Below are 21,481 nucleotides of genomic sequence, written 5' to 3'. Positions count from 1 at the left end.
ACTACCAAAGGTGTGCCTTAGTACTGGCCAACCAGGAGAACAGCAAAAACTTCCCTCCCAGCTCCAAGCTTTTCCTCTGACACAATCCCACCGTGGAACATTTGTAGTCTCACTTCTCAGGGTTAGTGAGAGAACCCTTTCAGAAATCAGTAGCAGTGCAGGGAGCTCTGCGGCATTCCAGTCAGCTAGGCCTCGCGCCTGGGCACACGGATGGCTGGCCCCATGGGGGTCCACCCGCCGCCTCAACCAGCCACAGTCACCACACCACCACTGCTGATGTGCTCCAGATCGAGTTATCTCCAATTACAGGAACTTCTGGGACGAGTGGTACTGCCTCACTAACACGAACAAGGCCGTAGTGCCTGCCTGTGAACAATCCAGAGCAGATTAATGCCCTTCTTGAAGAGATGTAAGATAACTACTTTCGGAGGTGGACAATTTGCAATTCCATCACATCGCCTCTGCAGATGTCTTCTAGCAAGGGTAAGACAAATCCATTAGGTGTACAGGTCAGCATGAGGAGATGCAAGCATAAAATTGAGGCAATCCAATCTATCACATCCAGACCTCTGTCTGAGGCTGTCAGGAGTGCATTACAGCACAACCCAATCAGCAAGTACTGTGCCTAATTCCTCCAAGACGAAGGGCACCAAAATCCAGGTAATAGCCTTAAACTTCCTTTTCCTGTTTTCCACGTTTCTCCATCACAACTATTGCTAGCACTTTGTTTTACTGCATAGGTTTGGTTTCCTGTGCTATTTCTGCATGAGCCTAGAGCAAGCTGTTTGGATTCCAGATCCTTCACTTTACAGTACTGCTGACACATGCCAAAAGAGATTGTGCCCGTGAACAAGCAGTAGATCGCCCCTGCCATAAAAAACTTAAGTCTAAGTGATGCAGTCTGCACAAATTCATCTGCAAGGCAACAGAGCTAGTCTAGACGAGGCTTGTGGTACCTTATAAAGAAACTTTGCCTCAGCAGACAGCACATTTATTGATGATGTACCAGACTAACTCTCTCTCAGGTAGAAGTACCAGGCTTTCACTTAATTTCACTAATTGTCCCACCCCTAGCTCTCTACCTTTTCCACATGAGAACAGCCTCTTCCTGTGTTGACCAGTGACATCTTCAGAGTCCTCCTTCAGACCTCACATGATCATTATTTGGCTCTGTTCCTGCTATCGTGAGTCATTGGGAGAAACAGGTTGACCCATGCAGGAAAATTTCTAGATATCTGACACACAGCTCTACCTGTATGCCCATTTTTGTTGTTCCTCTGTGTTGTTCAGATTACAAAAACTGGAACTCTTTGGCCTTCTGAAGGGGCCTCTGAAATAATGTGCCTCCCTCTTTGTATTTTATTTGCTGATGCATGTTTACATGTATTTGCATTTATGATGCAAACCACACAGAAATAATAACTGCAATGTTATGAAGACGAAAGCTTGCCCAATAACACGAAAACGAGGAGGTGAAGGCAGTTCCCAGGCCAGCAGCACTGCCCAGAGCTGCCCTGCTCGGTCCCAGGCCGGCAGCCAGACCAGTTACACAAGCAAGCGCCCAGCAGCGGCAGTGCTGTTTGCATTCTTATTTCAGCTCTTTTGAGAACTGCTGAGCATTTTTTGGACATTAGTTAGCTTCAAACTGGGCCAGTGAGATACATCGGTGTTACCACTCTATTTTACAGAAGCGTTGGCTGATTGGAGAACACAAAGCAGTATAATGGCAAAACCAAGCAAGAGCCCAGTTTATCAGCCCTAGGTAGGGGTATTATCCTAGGTGAAAAATACCCTACTGGCTGAAACTGAAAGGAAAATGACTTCTCAGATCCTGCCCCAGCAGGTGTGGGGCAGGTTCAATGTCACATGCTGACTCCAGCAGAAAACAAGCTCTCAAGGTGGGGAAAGAGGCACTAAAAAGGCAGGGGGTGTGGGAGCAGATAATCTATTTTCTACTTAGTTCAAATTGGCAACCTTGCCTCTGTTCTCTTATCTTAAACATAAGGCATCACTTTATCTGGTTCAATAATGTTTCTCCTGACACATTTGTTCTGTACAAAAGAAACTATTGACAGAAGAGGCAAGAGTAAAGAACCATTCTTCCAATAAATTAATTCTTCAGAGCCTCTTTTCCTTCAGAGCCTCTTTCTTTCTTGGGTGGTGGAGGAAAATGTTGCTCAAGACACCGTTTATTCTGAAAACTTTTTCTAAAGAAGCTGGAAAAGAAACTGCCTTCCAATTTTTTTTTTTTTTTTGCTGCTTCATGTTATCAATAGTGTGGAACTTGCATCATAGCAGGTCCCATAACTCATTTCTCTCTCCCATATGTCGGGATGAATATTTTATTCTGCTGCAGCTAATCACATTTTTAACATAAAGAACATTATGTTAACACTGGAGACAGCAGCATGTAATCCTTGACAAAAGATTTAGAACGGTCTAAAAACATACACAGCTTTTAACCAGACCCTTGGCTGCTAAGAACACGTTTTTTCCACTCAGATCTGAAGAAGATTCAGGTTTTCGTTGTTTAGCATACAAAATTTGGTAGGATTATGTCTCTAGCTTCAGGCAGTCTGCTCTTAATTTAGGAGCTGTGATTATTAATTTAAATGTCCTTTAGAGTTCTCAGTTCTTTCAACATGAATTCTTTCTATATCAATAAACGGATCATCATTTACTAATAATATTAGGAAGATTTAAATGCTCCAAGATTATTAAATACCTTAAATTTTAATCTGTTGTTTTAAAATATTTATTTTACTAGAAAAGCTAACTTTCAGACTGATATTTTTGATGTTCAGCCTTTGTTCAAGCTAAAATTTCCAGTGGAAATAAGAAACTAAGTCTTGTATTTATTACAAGAGTAAGAACGAGTCCATTATTTCTGAACTAAAAAACTTTTAAATTGTCAGAAATAGCAAGTTGGCTGGAATTTCAAATATGTAGGAGTTTAAGAACCATGTGCCTTGTCATCCTTACTTTGTGAAATGACATTAGATCAACAAAGATCTTTAAGTAAGTTGCTAACATGTAGCAGAAGCGACAAGGGCTGTCATGGGCATACACGTGTGCTACTGTCAGGACCACTGGCCTGCCACAGGATGTGACCCCAGCATCGTGCTTGCTGGACACCCCACAACTTTCTCCTGTTCTGTGGCTATTTTTTTTTTCCAAGTATAGGAAGAAGGGAGGACTTACGGCAAGAGAGAGAGAGAGGAAAGAGGGCAGCAGACAGAAAATCCAGACAAACCATGAACCCGGGCTGGCGCAACCACTGTACTCCTTGCAACAGCTTTTGTACTCAGAGCCTTTTAGGCTACCCTCAGAACAAGCTTTTCTTTCAGCTTATATAGGCAAGATTCCACCAAATTTCTAGTCACATAATATGGTATTCTACCCTATCTATACATACTTCCTGTATGTATGTATAAGTCAATTAAACATTAATAACTAAAATTTCGTGATTCAACAATTGAAGCTTCAAGAAGCTTCAGGAAATATTAAGACTAAGAATAAGATTGTGCAGGACCCAATCTTATATCTCAATTTGGAGTAGTTCAATTGGTTCTGGACTTTTTTTTTAATGGCAAAAGGTAGGGTATAAATGGTTGAAAAAATCAGGGCAGGACATCTGGGTGACACACTGCATCCCAAGAACTAGTATATATGTGCAGCTGGTGGACTGAAATACAATGTGAGTGTCTGTACCTTTCACAGGCTATTCGTACCAGTTAGATGTTATGTTGTGCTGGGAGGGCCTTTTTTTTTTTTTTTTTTTTTTTTAAACCAACATTCAGAAGGGATGGAAAAAGTGGTAATACATGTAAAAAAAGGAACGGTTACAGAGCATGGAGCTTGTCATTTCCCTGAGTATGTCTTTAGAACTGGCCAAAGGGTTGCAAGTATAGGAGTGCTCACTTGAAGTAGGTCCAAATCATGAGCCAGAAGAAATAATCATACAATAAGATTGTACTAACTTATGTCAAACCTGACTTTGTATCTGAAAAAGAAACATAAGCACATACTCAGAAAGAAACATTTAGGATGATAGCTTAAGGCTAATGACAAGCACCTGCAACGCGCCCAATAAATTTGCTATACCAGAGCCACTGCAAGCGGCTTTCTATTTCTTCACTGCTAAAATGAAACTGGCACAATAACGTAGACCAACAGAGCAAAGTAGACTTCTCAAAACTAAGGTTTACTTTCAGTGTTGCCTACCTTTAGTCGGTAGTGACGTGCCTTTCAAGCAGTCGACAGGATGACAAAGCAGCTGCCTGCGCTATGCTAGGATGTAACAACCGCAGAGCTGGAGCATGGGCAGCAGCTGCATCCTGCACACAAGCTGGTCACGGTGAAACACTTGGTCCCATACTCACTGGTTTTCAAACAGAAATTTTAAACCCTTTCCTGTAATTTGAGGACATATTATAACATGACAGACTCTGTTCTTTTCCAGTTGCATCTGTTTATGTGAAGATCTACAATACTGGGGCCGTTCTCACCTATCCCTGTATCCTAAGGGAGACCCTGCTGCTGGGTGAGCTGGCATCCATCGGGGTGAAGAAGAGATGCCAGCTGACTGTTACAGCCTCGCTGACAGCAAAGCAGTGAGTCTCGTGTGACAGAGCAGATTTGCCTAGCCCAGGGGTGGCTACATCACACACTGGAAGCAGAACAGTTAACTGCGGCAACGCAGAAGACGGCTGATGAATGAAATACCTCCTCTTTCTGCAGGGAGGAGGGGATACGTTTCATTAATTATTACCTTCCAGGGTATGCTGACTTGCTTCTGTCTGTGCTGAATTTCATGTAAACCCTCTGTTGAATGTCACATACTCATATGCTGCCTGAAGTGCTAGATTTTGTATTTGGATATCTGGTGCAGCTGACAGATGTTTACAAACTCATGTATCTGCACAGCTTCTTTCTGCCTATCCATCTGTGCTCCCTGATAGACAGAAAATTATTCTACCTCAGGCTGGAATAACTTACGATTGTAGCATCAACTTTTATTCTGCATTTTTAGGTGGCAGTGTTCACAGATTTTCAGTTACAGATACTATAGTGGTCATTCTGAATTAACCTGAGCTGTTTATTTAAGATTCATCTATTTCTGAACAAGTGGCCATGAATATGCAGCACTGCAGCTGTTTTTAGAGATGACAGAACTGTGATTAATTGGGGCTTTTGGAACATACAACTTGTCAACTTTGCAATTTAAACTTCAGGTTGGTTTGGAGTAATGGCTGAGCTCTTTAAAATCCTTGTAAAAAAAATAATATGCATTCATCTTTCTGCTTTTATCAATAAAGAGGAAGCCAGGTCCAGATCTTTGTGAAACAGTCTCATCTCAGAAGATCATCCTTAGCGTTCCTTTCCAGCCCTCAGGGTAAGAGCCTCTCCCTTCTTGTTCAGCCAGTACTCATCTAGAGGTGACAAAGGAAGAAGTCCATGTCCACTACCAGCACCTCTGAAAAAAATGACTCATTACAGATTATTTAATCCTCTTGAGAGGAGAGAACAGCAGTTTCACCTACACCAATGCCTTCCAGCAAGTCTCTCTCTTCAGGAATGCAAATGGTCCTGCATCTACATCTTCTAGTCTTCCTCTCAACTAACAGTACGGCTTACAGTGTGTACATTCCTCAAACATGAGCTGCTGTCACCCTTCAGTCCTGTATGACTGAGCTTCTGAACAATTCACTGGTGTGTTCCTTTACACTGAATGCTGATGGTGCACAAAAGCAGCAGGGGATTTTCCATGTTGCAGCAGCATTTCAGCATAGGAATTGGGATCTTTACCTGTAGGATGAGGTTTCTGAAATCTCTGCTACAGGAAAGCCTACCAAAATGCCAGTCAGCTGGGGAGGGAAAATGAGGTCAGAAAATGCTAGTACTGGAAAAACAGAATTATTAGTCTAAAACCAATTTGAAGCTAATCTCAAACTTAACTACAGAAACATTCTGGATCTGTAAAAAGCTGCATATGGAAGGAAAGGCAGAGCACGAGATCATCTCCAAATCCTTCTTCCAAGGAACCTGACGGTATCTCGCACTGGGCATGTGTTAATCCCTGCATCTGAGCATGCTGATGCCGTGTGGAAGCGTGCCCAGCGCAGCCCTTGGGGACACAAACCCCACACGCCGAGCAGCAGCCGTTAACCCGCGATGAAGCTCGCACTCACCTGCAAGCCAAGTCCCGCTGGGCATCCCTCACGTAATCCACCTGGCCTTGCAGCAGCGCCACGACGTGCACATCTTTTACGAGAGCCCTGATGTTGCTTGCCACGAGGCAGCTGGGATTTGCAGGCGGATCAAGTGTGGGCTCAAACTGTGTGGACGTCTGCCAGCAGCAGACCTGGAGCCGTCCCCCACACAGCAACAGTAACCAGTAGTATCGAGAAAATTAGAACCAGGGTAATTGTTTTACCCATATTTACCTTAGTTTAGCACAGATACGGATATAATCAGCAGGGACAGAGAGGCAGGCTGGCCTTTTAAACCACACCATGAAGGCAATTGGGGTTTAAGAAACCCACAAGCGTGACTCTAACCATTATTCAAGGACCCTCCATAAAGCAACGTGACCTGCTCAATTTGAGCAGCCTAATTGCACAGAACTTAAAAAGGCTAATCACAGTATTAATTACCGATTGCCTAACACACTTCAAGCATCCTCTGTTTTCAAATTGTTCATAAACCGGTCCTAATTTCTACTGTGGAACAATTAAAAGTGTTTTCGTTATCCTGGTGAACTGAACTGTAACCAAAGCTGTTGCGAATAAACATAAAAGACAGATGATAAAGATGGTAATAAGCATATTGCTACTGTGTCTTGAATAGTCACCAACACTTCTTAGTGAATATCATCTTTCACAACAACAACAAAGGATAAGAGCACAAGGCTATTTCATGCAGTCATCAAAACAAAATGCACTGAATATTATATTTCATACTAAATACATTACCCTGGCAGTTTGACACTCAACATTTCAATAGATATTGCGTCTCTCTCAACATTCTCCCTGAATTTCTGCAGATGGACTTTTAAGTATCAATGGAAGATTACTTTACTTGTCACACTAAAAAGATTTTAAAGGATGGCTGCACACACTTCATTTTTAATTTTTTTTTTTTTTTTTTTAAAGGGAAATGAATCATGAATTGAGAAACATGGTTATACTGAAAGGTCAGATACTGTGTTGTGCAGGAGTCCTTTGTGTGTATCGCTCCTGCAGTAGCTAGCTGCCTCTTGTCCCTCGTGTGCCCAGCAAAGCATCGCAAAGACCTTCTGAAGTAACACTACGCTAACCTACACCATTCCGAGCTAAGCTAACAGTATTCCCAAATTGCATCAAACTGTTGCAATTTTTTATTTTTATTTTTTAAAACTATGCATGCTCCTGGAGATACATAAATACAAAATAATCTCAATTTTCAGTGAAAAGAGCCACAAACGAGTAAACACAAGGACAAAACCCCAAAGATTTCAGGTTTCATGATCTCAGAGGACTCCCTGAAAACCCAAGTATCTCTGCGGATCACAAAAAACAAAATGGAACAAAACAAGCAAATAAACCCCCACAAACCAAAGACAGCAACCATTTATTAGCCTGAAAAAAACATGGATTTTGAGGTACAATCCCAGAGTCCTGAGAACTGGGTTAAAAGGTTACAACAAGGTTAAGCAGAACAGGTATTTAGCCAGCCAACTAGAAAGTTTTCTGCAATGAAACAGCCCCCATCACCTGCCGCCTACCTTTTCATCTGCTCAAAACGAACACCAATGAGGTCGGAACGCCTCCTCGAGCACCGGATCTCTACGTGAGCATCGCCTCATCCGCTATAAGGCTTGGTGGGCCGCTGCTATCGTATCCAGCAGCAATTAAACATCTTTGTAAGCCACTGCTATTCTAGAATTTTAAATTTGATTTTTTTAAATGGGGGAAGGGGAGGGTGTTTGTTCACCGAGAGTGAGTTTCATTACTCACATGGCAAATCTGCCAGTAGCAGACCATGGAATGGATTGTTACCTTTCCCTATCCATTTTGTAAAGATATTGCTTTCTTCCAGACTGCAAGCATCACTTCTAACTGGATTTTGAATTATAATGTGAACTTTACAAAATTATTGGTGCTATTCATATCGCTAGTTAGATTCTATGGAATGGCAATATTTTTTGCCCTTCCCCTAACCAGCACCTCTTAGTGTTTTATATAAAACCACCACAGCCAGCAGAAATCGAACATTTCCAAGTAATGTAAAGTATTACATTGCACCGAGTAAACAAGGAATAAAACATTTTTATACTTCTCCTTAAACTTATTTGCTTTTTGAAAATATTTATGCAGCGCAGAAGGCATGAGGTTATTGAGAAATACAGCCAGTTCCTCTTCTTTAATTGAAACATTTATGGTTTTTGTTCTGCTAACAAAAAGCAATGAACAGTAATAACGTGAGATAAATATACAAGAAACTTATAGATATGATTGTAAAACAACATCATCCTAATGTTTTCATTTAATTACCCTGAAATGTATTCTATTTAATATTCATTACTCAAAAGCCAATTTAAAAGAGAAAGAGGTGAAGGGACTTATTCAGAAAGACGGACTGTCATTCACTGCAATAGTTATCTAATATACAGAAGTTAATAAAGCAGATTAATCTACAAGTCCCTTTAAGCCATCACTGAGTTTAGAACAACTGCCTCTTTGACCCTTAACCCTCCCGCTGTGCACCAGTAGCAGGTGCCAGCTGCACTAAAATGATGGCTGACGCATTTTAACGCAAAGTCTTTTCTTACTTTGCTTCTGACCAGCAGCTGACCCTGTAGGAACGATTGTTTCATGTGCTGGCCTAAAGGCTACATAAACCAGTAACTGATAAACAAAAGCATACATACACCAGCTGCCTAGCCCGAGGGTGCACATCCAACACTGACACCTCTAGCAGTTTGTGCTGCAAGCCGAATTGCAGCTTTTTGTTTCCATGCATGAATTCTGTACAATACTTGTTACACCGTGGCCCTAAACTTCTCTCCATCACCAAAACTGTTTGTGTAAACTATAGCACAGCTTGAATGATTAAGAGGAGATGCCCAATTTGATTTAGCACCATTATTAAGAGCGTGAAATCTTCAGATACATCACTAATGATGATGCATTTTAACATTAAAAGTCTTAAAATCAAATTACTCAATTCACATGACAACGAATCACAACAGGGCTTTAAACAAAGCAGGATCAGAAAAGACACTAAGCTCATTAATATTGTTTGATTTCTTAATTGACAGCACTCATGTAGTGAAAGCTATACGTTTAGCAATATTCTGGAGGCCGCTGCCGCCTTTACACGTGTGCAGTGAGAAGCACGTACAGAAGAGTAACCTATTTTTCATGAAGATAAGATGACTTTGACATAGTTATTTTGGTGATACAAATTACACAACCACAAAAACAATCAGAGTAATGATTAAATGCAGTTATGTACATGGGAGACTACTAGTGCAAATGTTAACATATTTAAATGGGTTCCCTTCATTAAAAAAATTATATATGATATTAAACCATCAATCAAATCGAAACACTAGAGTCTCAACGTATTGTCACTGGTTAAAATAAATGACTTTGAGACTGAATTTTGGCTCACTCAATATGGTGCCTTTTCTGTTGCTTAGCCACCCAAGTCTCTGCTGGCTTGGGCTACAGCTGGTATATCTCCATCCCTTTCAATTAATAAAGAAAGTTATGATAGTATTGGATAATATTTCTAAATTGTGCTAAGAGGTTGAAAACAGATGTCCCAGGGAAAATCCCTTTCACTGCCGTATCAAACCTTTCAAGCCTGCAAAAGCTGAGCACTCTGCTCCTGATAAGCAGAGCCTTTTAACACATTTAATTTTAAGCAAAGGAACAGTTGTACCCGCGGGTTCGATCTGCTCTTAAAACTAAGCATATGCTCAAACATGTGGCTTAAGGTGCTCAGGCACTCAGCGCCTTGCACAACTGCCCTCTGTCAGTGCAATGCAGATTTCTTTTTGTGATGTGCTCATACACAAGTGCTTCTGCACGTTTCTCTGCATAGGGCCAGGAGGGATGCAGTACGAACGCATCTCCTCTGGATGTTTTTATTTCAATTACGTTGCATAGCTCTACACTAGCTGTATATGGCACCGAGGTTTATCTGAAATACAAAACCCTAACTGATTTTACTGCATAAGAGGGAAAAAAGGAAGATGGCACTTTACAATGTTTTTATTTTACTAGTAATGCTTGATTTTTCATTGCAACTGGCATCTTTACTTTCTGTTTTACATTTGCTATGCAGTGCTGCCGGGCTGCTTCATTTAGTGCACCTTTGTCACTTGCTGAAGTTGGAAGTCATGAGTGCTCAGCTCCAGCGAGCAGCCTGCATTAAGCTGCTGCACATCCTCCTCTTCCTGCACTACTGCCTGCCCCATCCTTGCCATTTTTCCTCTACTGCAGCTCTCCTCACTTACAGCCCCCAGAAGGGCTCAGAGCAGGCACAGCCCCCTACCAACAGCCCTAAAATAACTGCTCAGCACAACCGCCCCCAGCTGTGGGCCCACCTGGGCTGGGAATATCACAGGTCAGATCTAATACAAATGTTTGTCCAGCATTTGAATTTACTAAAGCAAAAAAGTCCATGGGCTTATCCAGTACTTCTCCATACCAAAACTAAGAGTCTCATGTGTACAACACCACAAGATGAGCATTAGTGGAAGATAAAGGCAGTGTTTTAAACCCCCAGATTACACTTTCATTCATAGAGTGGAGCAAACACTTGCTTGAACTGTTTTAGATGACATCAGAAAGTTGCTCCTGAAATAACAGCAAATGACAGTGGGAGCCTTTTAAAATTATTTATGAAAGTGCTTATAACACAGCAATAGCTGACTGTAATACATTTAATACTGCTTTCTACCCATATATCTCAAATTACTTTACACATGTTAATTCAGTTTAGTTGTAAGACATCATCACAAAGCAGTTGTTCGCAGATTAAGCTTGGACTAAACAGCTCGCCCCAGGGAGCACAGCAGAAAGCAGGGCCGCAGTCAGCAGCCCCTGTTGGCTTCGGAAGGACACCGCTACTTACACCTAAACCTTAAAGTTGTTTCACTTCTGTGCTTCCTATTGCTCCTGTCTTTGTGCAGTCACACCTATTTTTTCAAAAAAATAAATCACAGAGCTGCTGTGGGATGTACCTAGGCAAACAAAATATCAATTAATAGGTTTTAATTACACAACTCCACTACCCTAGGGGCTAAGAAAGACGCGAGCATCAGCCACGGATACACACCTATTTACTGAGCCGTATCCCGACGCCGAATCGCCTCGTTTACCAGTGAGCGAAGGCTCGGCTGTAACCTGCAGGCAGAACGGCCACGGCACCGCTGGGAGCCAACAGGTTCCCCTGCAGGGCCTCCAGCAGCATGGCCCCGCATGCCCTCGCAGAGGGGCTCGGGGCAGGGGCAGCGTGAAGCCCCCGGCCCGCAGGATGTGAAATGTCCTGGGGAAAGGCCCCAGCAGCCACTCACAGGAGAGCTCGGAGGTTGCTGCTGCTTGCAAGGAGCAAAGCTGGTGGGACTGAGCCGTGCTGCAGCTCCTCAGCTACCGGGATGACCTGAGGAGGGCTATTCCTGGAGTGCCCTTGGAAATTTTCATCATTCAACTACTTCTACAGATCCAAGGTGGAAAAACCCCATGTTCTAACTAGTAAATAATTGCAGTTATCATTGCATCAGTTTAGTCTAAAGAGCTGACAAACCCCTCTAAACTCTAAGCACAATTAGTCATTAGGGTCTAGTTTTTCAGCACTGTTAAGCAATTTGTAACCCATTGCTTTTAATAGGGTTATGCATTACTTAACCGACACAGATGTCTTGAAAACTGAAACCGCTGGTTATGAAGCAGCAACCTTGTTCATTAGCTTCCATGATAGTCAAATCATCTATAAAACCAGTGTTTAATGGCCAGCCGATGAATAATCAATGTCTCACTTTTCATCTGAGTGTGAAAATGAGAATAATCTAATACATCGTCCCTTTGGTAGAACGCAAGGCCTTGGGTTCCGCTTCTATTCAGGGCTGATTTATAACCCAATGGAAACCTGATGTAAACATATGATCAATGAGTCCCATCATTGCTGATAATAACCCCCAACCGGCCCACTCCCTCATCTCAAAAGCCATCCCTTTAGGCTATTAGTTTCGTCCAGCTAATCCTCTCTACTATTTCTGCCTGCTGCTTTTACCTTGGCCATCCGTTCAGTCCGGCAGACTCAGAAGTAATTTTATACGCAGCAGAGAGCGGGTGGAATTGATTTTTCACTCAGTGCTCAGTTCCCATCTGAATAATTATCAATTTTACTGCCTCATAAAGGGAAGAGTCAAAATTTCAAATCAATTCAAAAGAGCTTCTGAGACTACAGAAACTGTGCATGAGAATAAAGGTCAAAGTTGTCAGTGACCCCGGGAGATGATGTCAGATATTAGTCCGCTGAGCAGTTGACATCAGAGGCACTCAATATGATATGACTAGTGCTAATGCAAATCATATTTATGCTGACTACTGGAGACCGGCCATTAATATTTAAAAGAGTACGTGAAAGCCTGCATTCAAAATAAATATAACATATTCCGCAGAATCTGAAGTTAATAAAGACAGATCACTGCCCGGTCATATGCTGTAAAGTGAAAGATTACTGCATATTAACAGACAAACTATTACGTTAGGGTCGCCACAGATGCAGACAAGTCCAGCGCCTGGGCTGCTGCTCTGTCCTTTCTGCCCAAATCACAGTGTGCACGGCGCAGTGCTGAGTAATTTCCAAACACTGACTTCACTGCTAGTGTCTGTGAAACCCCTACCAGGGAGAAAACACGAGCACTTGTAATATGACAAGGGAATCATCCTATTCTGATAATGATGCCAATAATAAACATCATTAATATTCTCCCAATATGCAATATAGTGCCAAGAATATATTAGTTCCTTTCCACCTTCAATTAGACCAGTAAATGAATGACAACAATGCTCACGTGATGAAGGTGACTATGCCAGCTTTTTTCCAAATGACAGCGTATCTATTAGGGAAGCAGAATGACGACCACACTCATCATTTGCATTTTGTTAATAACTTCCGTTTTCATTAAAAGCCTCCAGACCTGCGAAACGCATCTCCTGAAGTGGAATCTTTGCAACTGCATTAGGAATCCAAGGAGTCTAGTAAATACGCATCTCCAAATAGCTTAATGAGATTTTAAGGGAACGTGGCATGGAGCAAATGTGGAGAAACGTAGCTAAGATCATCTTAATCTCCTCTTAATGTACTCAGGCTACAATAAACTTGACTGAGCTGGGAAGGGGAAATCTTTCCTAAGTACTGCAGCGACCGCTTCCTTTTCAGAAGTGAGATTTAATTTCTATCGTATTCACCTTTAACTGAAAAATCCAACTGTGAGTCACCTACTGCAAAGTAAACATTCACACTCAATAGCATACAACCATTCAATTTAGACATTTCATTACCAAAGTCTGTGGTTCAATGCCATAAATTGTTCTTCTACAGTAGAGAATGTTCCTCACTGTTTTTCTACAGAAATGTATTGATGATGTTGCATACCGCATCCTTTGAGCACAAATGGAAACCAAAGTTTTAAGATCCTGTACAGCCAAGTTCAGTATCTATGCTTTCCAGTATGACAAAAAATGTCTTCAATCTTTGGTTGTCATGAGAACACAGCTGAAGCTACTCTGGGTTGCATACCAGCCCAGGGAGATTTGTTCTGTTACTAAACAGCCTGCACTACCCTGGCATTCAGTACCACAAGGTCCACAAATCAGAAAAATTTATAAAATTAATGATATCCCACAGAGAAGACTGACAATTCACCTGCTGTAGTACTTCCGGGTTCTGCTGCATGAAATTAAACAATCTTTGTCCATCCTGTGAAATTTCTCTACATCGTAGGGTCTTCTTGCCTTCTTTAGCTATGTGCTTGAAGAGGTATGTGACAATGTAGTCTAAACTAGCGCAACAGCTGGAGGAGACGATTGTATCTGCATAAAAAATGAAACAGTTCTGAAATTGTTTCCATAAAAGAATAACTAATAATGACATTTTATAGTACTCAGAGCTCAACTTTAATAATCTGCTTGACATTAGCCTAATCAATACATCAACAAGACTGCTTTTGATGTATGAATGGACCTGCTTTGAAGACTGTCTTTATTAGCACACAGTGGTATTAAATCTTTGCTGTATTAAACCTTTCAAATTCCTGAAAACTAAAATTCTGTTTTGATCTATTTACCAAAAAAGTGAGGTTGAATAAGTAGAGCCGTTGCCCAGTTCTTTTCCCCAAGCAGCATTTCACAGTGCTTCTCTGCCCCAAACAGCCCACTGGCAATGTCAGATGGCACACAATGGACAAGAGCCATGCCAGGTAGTAAGAGGGTGACCACAGAGCAGCCTGGTGGTCACCGTGGTTAACAACTAATAATTCAAGTAGGTTTAAATATATTAAATCTGGCAAGCAACAACGCAACTGCAGTCACTGACCAACACTTAATGAACGTCCCCGACACAGAAAGTCATGACAGCAAGGAAGGATACTGCTGAAAAGCATAAGCAAAAGCCACTTCATATCTTTAGTTACTGTTTCTATAAGTAAGGGAGATTAAAAGCTTAAACCTATTTGCAAAGTAAATATGTCTGCCTGATTTATGTAAGTTATTTTGTTGCTAGGTGTTGCCTGCTGTGCTGCTGCTGTGAAAGAGGACTCTGTTCACTTGTGTGCATCAGCATGATGGCAACGGTGCACTGGTCCTGGTTTCTCCTCCTGAAAACAGTGATGAGCCCCTTCCCCTGTCCAGCTGCTGTCTCCTCCTGCCCTGACCCCTGAGATGCTCCCAGGCCCTAAGAAGGGGGGCAGCCACCTAACCTCCCCACTCCATCTCTCCTGATGAGAGCCACGGTGTTAATGAGCTGCCGGCTCCTCACCACACCACCAGCAGCTGAAGCTGTTTGCGTACTTGCAGGGGTTTGACACGCTGGGTGCAAGGTTTAGCCAGAACTGATATCCCCTGCAACTGCGAAACCAAATCCAAACGTGTGGATTTCGGCCCCCATCCAGTTCCCAATGACTTCAGCTAGAAGTTGTCTAGGCCTTTTATAGTTCACAGCATTTATTTTAGATGGGCCACTGGAGTAAGAGATGTGTGGGGGTTGCAAAAGGAATTAAACTGTTAAAATGCTCATTCTGAGGGAAAAGGGATTAGAAGGATCCAATTAAATGTACCTTGAATTCTTTAAACTATGCTAATTTGGAGGCCTGCCAACCTCGCAGTGTTCATTTAAACACATCCCTCTAGACACTGAAGTATTTTGATCTGTGTCTGTTTTAACTCCTTAAGCTCTGTGCCAGCATTATTAACTCTTTGCCATCTAAAAACTAATTGTATTTTGCTAGCAGTTTGAAATTAATGCTGAAGAAGCAGTTGCTAGCGAAGAAGCTACAAAAGGTCTCCTAAGACTTGATCTTCCAGAAGTGCCAGGTGACTTCGCAGCAGGAGCTGAACGTGGTCTATCGGATTCCAGGAGCGAGCTGCAGCGTCCCGACTCCGTCTCAGACTGACCCTGGGCATCCCAGGGCTGCATTCAGCAGAGCCGAGTCCTAAGAAATGTTGCCTGCAGAAGGCTGAGTTCAAAGTTATGAGTCTTGCCAAAGTAAAGACTGCAGAACCTGGCACTCATCATGTTCTCAACCAAAACAGTTCTGCATATAAACTAGAAATGCAATTCATAGTGGAATTGAATCACCATCAATAACAACAAGTGAGAGATTTGAAAATACATATTTCATAGGAGGGCTCTGCTGTATTTCTAAACCAGTGCTTAACTCTATTTCTTTTTAAATTGAATAATACAAAGTAAATCACTATCATCAGTTTACAAAACAGCAGTAGTTCTAAACATGCTGATACTGTACAAGTAGATATTTTACATTCGACAGTAAGTGATTTTAGCAGGACAGCAGACAGGTCTATGCTATCATTTGCTCATGAGAATCTGATATGAGTGTTAAGAGCTACTTAAATTTGCCCATAACTATATATCAAATATGCTTCCCTATGCTCATTTTTCCTTTTGATTGCAAGGATATAACAGACAGGGAGCGTCAAGCAAACTCCCTTGAATGACTCTTCTGGGCATGAGGAACCTCATGCTGGAGCAGGCTAGCGTGCTCACTAAATCTTAGTGAGACAAGCCAGGCAACCAAATAAATAGAACAAACAAGTGCAACAAGGAGCTACCATTTCTGGGCTGTGAACAGAAGAAATGGGTGAAGAAGACATAAGATAGAATAATAAAAGACACAGAGGTAAAAGCTTGGGATAATCAGGAAAAATGCAGTCAAACCACACTTCTCATTTCTGGTCAGCTCAGCTCCACCACCTGTGAACTAATCTTCTGGACTGTGAAGCAAGCAGGCCGTGGCTGCGGCAGAGGCCAGGAGCAGCTCCGAGTGGGCAGCAGGGATCCAGCAGCAGGGATCCAGCAGCAGGGATCCAGCAGCAGGTCCGCAGCTCTGCCCAGCGGAACTGAGCTCCCACAGGTGCTGGTGGCGGGGAGGGGACAAGGGCGATGACCCTGGTGCCAGTCACCATCACGTTCAGCTGCCTCTTTTAGTTCTTTCATTTCTCCTCTGCCAGCATGCATTCATTTAATGTGCTTAATGCTGACTCTACCTGAACTTTTTTTTTCCATCTCCATGTTTTCTCATTACGTATGTGATTCCAATTAGCCGTTAGCTCAAATAAGTGGCAGTAGAGCTTATACATTAGATATTATTACGAAAAAAACAACAAAGAAACCAAACAACTTTTGGTCTAAACAGTATGACAACAGCATGCTGAATGGGAATTATTTCTGAATGGTTTAATGACCTTCCTGAATCTCTGCAAATTAAAAGATTTTGTTTAGTTTTCCACATAAAGCTAAGGAGAGGGAGTTAAGTGGTATTTTCCCTGTCCATCAATCGCTTACAGTTCAATACCGACATTATTTGCCTTTGAGACCAAACCTAGAAAGTAAAACGATTTAGCAATTTAACATCTAAATTAGGCAGCAAGACAGAAAAAATGTTTTACTTTTTCCTCAATGAATAGCATAGTACACTATTAATCATATGAGAATTAGAAAAGCTTTGCAGAGATTAGTGACAACATGCCAGGCAGACTACATTAAAAGGCTCTGATCCACTGAGTCAGCTGTGAAAAAGCCAGGTAAACACTTTAGAAGAGAACTATTGGAGTGTTTATCCTCACAATAAAAGCTTAGATGAGGGCTTCCATTACAGCTGATTTACAGCTAGGGGCTTCCAAAGGAATACATATTCTTCCACGGTATTTATAAAGTGTGGAATCAAGCAAGGTATTTACTCAGAATGAACACTCCTAAGAAATAAGGATTTGGGGAATGTTTATCCTACAGCTGACAACAATGAAAATCTCAAATGTTTCACACGTGAAGGGAATAGAGAAAAAACAGATGCTTTTCTTTCTGTCAAACGGAAGCGATCTCCCAGTATTTAATTTTTAAAATAAAAAGCCAGCTATTTCATTTTTATAAACATTTCGGAAAATGACTTGTATGTTCTAATCAGTTTAAAACACAATTCCCCCTCAGATGGTTCACAGCCCTGAGCCCTATTATTCTGACAGTGTTCTTGTGGCACTGATGTAATTCAGTGAAAGAGGCAACACTTGGGTATACTTACCCATTTACTAAGGGCAGAAGGATGCATGTGACCAACTAACACAGAAGAAACAAAATTTTATTTCACTGCCTGACAATTGGTAATGCCCAAATATCAAAATTTTAGAAGGGATGAAAGATTTAGAAGAAGCAGTTTAAGAAAATGCATTGAGAGGTAACAAACTCCAGAGATGATTAAAAAAGACCTGTAAGGTAAGGGCTACAAACTCAGCAAAAAGTAGTTCATCTGGACATGGCATTATAAGAGCGTGGAAAATTATTCAATACATAAATAAAACTTCTAGAACATAAATGAGGAATATAAAGGCCTACATCAATATCATTTTTTGATATGTGCAGAATTAAGAAATGTGGTATTGAGGAAAAATCATCACTTCAAAAAATCACTTCAACATAAAAAGTAAAAAAAAAAACAATAAAAAGAAGCATTTTCTAGCTGACTAACTACAGTAAGTACTTATTGCTTTTAATGTGCAAGAAATGTTCACAGAGATTAAGGGCTGCATAGGCATTTAGACAGGAAAAAATATTTTAGAAAGCTAGAGAATGAAAGTAGAAAATCTAGGGAAAATACCAGTGGGATCCTACAGGTGGTGGCAGAAACCAAACAGAACCAACCCTCCAGTCCAAGCTCCTGCTCAAAACAGGGTCAACATCACCCAGGTTGCTCAGGGCCCTGCTTATTATCTTGGAATATTTTCAAGGATGGATTTTCCACATCCTCTCTGGGCAATACGGAAATGGCCTGGTCTTAGACAGATCTCACAAGTTTCAATCAAAGACTTAAAAATGACTTTGGAGGAATGAGAGTAAATGTAGAAAAAAAAAAGAAAAAGTAAATGTAATAGCTTTTGATGGACTGCATCAAGCTGTCAGTGAAGTTAAAAAAAAGTCTTAAACACTTTATTTTGGTCTTTATCAGCAGTCCTGGCGATCGGGGGAGGTCCCAGTTGACTGGCGGCTAGCAAATGTGACGCCCATCTACAAGAAGGGCCAGAGGGCAGACCCAGGAAACTACAGGCCTGTCAGTTTGACCTCAGTGCCAGGGAGGCTCATGGAGCAGATCCTCCTGAGAGTCGTCACGCAGCACTTGCAGGGCAAGCAGGCAATCAGGCCCAGTCAGCATGGGTTTATGAAAGGCAGATCCTGCTTGACGAACCTGATCTCCTTCTAGGACAAAGTGACGCGCTGGGTGGATGAGGGAAAGGCTGTGGATGTGGTCTACCTTGACTTCAGCAAGGCTTTTGACACTGTCTCCCACAGCATTCTCCTCAAGAAACTGGCTGCTCTTGGCTTGGACTGGCGCACGCTTCGTTGGGTTAGAAACTGGCTGGATAGCCGGGCCCAAAGAGTTGTGGTGAATGGAGCCAAGTCCAGTTGGAGGCCAGTCGCTAGTGGTGTCCCCCAGGGCTCGGTGCTGGGGCCAGTCCTCTTTAATATCTTCATCGATGATCTGGACGAGGGCATCGAGTGCACCCTCAGTAAGTTCGCAGATGACACCAAGCTAGGTGCGTGTGTCGATCTGCTTGAGGGTAGGAAAGCTCTGCAGGAGGATCTGGATAGGCTGCACCGATGGGCTGAGGTCAACTGCATGAAGTTCAACAAGGCCAAGTGCCGGGTCCTGCACCTGGGGCGCAATAACCCCAAGCAGAGCTACAGACTGGGAGAGGAATGGTTGGAGAGCTGCCAGGCAGAGAAGGACCTGGGAGTGATGGTGGATAGTCGGCTGAATATGAGCCAGCAGTGTGCTCAGGTAGCCAAGAAGGCCAACGGCATCCTGGCTTGTATCAGGAACAGTGTGACCAGCAGGGCTAGGGAGGTGATCGTACCCCTGTACTCGGCTCTGGTGAGGCCGCACCTCGAGTACTGTGTTCAGTTTTGGGCCCCTCGCTACAAGAAGGACATCGAGGTGCTTGAGCGGGTGCAGAGAAGGGCGACGAAGCTGGTGAGGGGCCTGGAGAACAAGTCCTACGAGGAGCGGCTGAGGGAGCTGGGCTTGTTCAGCCTGGAGAAGAGGAGGCTCAGGGGCGACCTTATCGCTCTCTATAGGTACCTCAAGGGAGGCTGTAGCGAGGTGGGGGTTGGTCTGTTCTCCCACGTGCCTGGTGACAGGACGAGGGCGAATGGGCTTAAGTTGAGCCAGGGGAGTTTTAGGTTAGATGTTAGGAAGAACTTCTTCACTGAAAGGGTTGTTAGACACTGGAACAGGCTGCCCAGGGAAGTGGTGGAGTCACCATCCCTGGAAGTCTTCAAAAGACGTTTAGATGTAGAGCTTAGGGATATGGTTTAGTGGGGACTGCTAGCGTTAGGTCAGAGGTTGGACTCGATGATCTTGAGGTCTCTTCCAACCTAGAAATTCTGTGATTCTCTGATTGTACATTTGCATTTGTTTTTAGGTACTTAAGATGAAAAAAATCTTATTGGCTAAGCAAGTTTATGGTTTATAAAAAATTAAAAAAGTGCGTTTTTTTTTGTTGATACTCTTCTCATTAGAAAATCAGGAATTTCACCAAATAAACATTTGATTTCCCAAAATTTAATAATTCCTCATGACACAACTCCCAGATACCTAAAACACAAGACTTGTAAACTACAATTGGAAATACACACAATTTTCTTACTCCTCAACACTTTTTGAGAGGGGAAAATAAACAACACATGCAAGCCGAAGCTTATATAGCTTTTAAATTTTCTTCTCTCTCTTTTACATGAATTCAAATTGTGTTTCAAAGAGATGGTTAAAGTAAACTTGGTATGCTAGTGAATTATTAAAATGAATATATCCAATACCTCAAATGGAAGAGATGTAATGTGGAATAATACCAGAGATCAGGAACAGAGCTTACTAAACTAGTAGCTGTCAGTCAAGCCAGCACTGAGTACAACATATCCATTTGCAAACAATCAACAGGCAGGCTCGCAGCAGAGCTAGCCAATAGGCAGAAACTGCTGTACCATCATTACAGGTGACAAAGCACTCAAAATATCTGGGAGAAGATGGATTTCAGCATTATATAATAAAGTGACCTGAATACTACTTTACTACTGTTGCTTAGCTATTTACTACCCATTTTCTTTCTAAGAGCAGTTTCCGTCTTGCAGCAAAAACTGCTGAATGTGTTTAACATAGCAAATGCTTTGGGAACCTTGGTGCATTCGTGCATTCCTGTGGGGCTTGACTGACACTTGGCAGTAATGAGAAACACCGGCTATTATGGAGTAACATCTATACACACTAATGTTATACATTCCTATTTTTTTTCCTTAATAACCACCCTAATCAATACATACTACTGTAGGGTTTTAAACAGCTTCTCAGTCGAAAACCATATAACTGCATGGTATTCCAAGGTCACCAGGATACAACTGCATGCTTTATTTTTTTTTCTCCCAAATGCCCAGTCTCCTCTTCCATATTCCAAATGAATTTAAGCTATCAAAAAAGAAAACCCATCAACCCCCCAAATGTTTAAACAGTCATCTGGTTAAAAATTGTATATTAAATTGTGCAAGAGAATAAAATGAACGACAGTCAAAGTGCCACATTTTTATTGTTAATCCAGGTATGCTTCTGTTACACTGATTCCACTCTGAATTGCATTCAGGAAGTACTGAATAATTAAAAATCTAGTTTTTTTTTCTACTTATAAGGGCATCCTGAAATTTC

General features: G+C 42.0%; 1 protein-coding gene across 1 annotated transcript in view; it reads right to left on the bottom strand.

The window, feature by feature from the left end:
* The window catches only part of RANBP17 (RAN binding protein 17), a gene marked incomplete at its 5' end in the record, with an annotated part of 162,403 nt that overhangs the window by 9,301 nt on the left and 131,621 nt on the right, over positions 1 to 21,481 (bottom strand). The window contains one exon of the mRNA XM_084295198.1: positions 13,927 to 14,093. Coding sequence (XP_084151324.1) covers positions 13,927 to 14,093 — 167 coding nt within the window. The remainder of the gene's footprint in view (positions 1 to 13,926; positions 14,094 to 21,481) is intronic.

Source organism: Netta rufina (genome assembly GCF_964035555.1).
Source record: "Netta rufina genome assembly, chromosome: 14".
Classification (NCBI taxonomy): Eukaryota; Metazoa; Chordata; class Aves; order Anseriformes; family Anatidae; genus Netta; species Netta rufina.
Note: the sequence above shows the minus strand (reverse complement) of the source record. Positions and strands in the feature narration are given on the sequence as shown.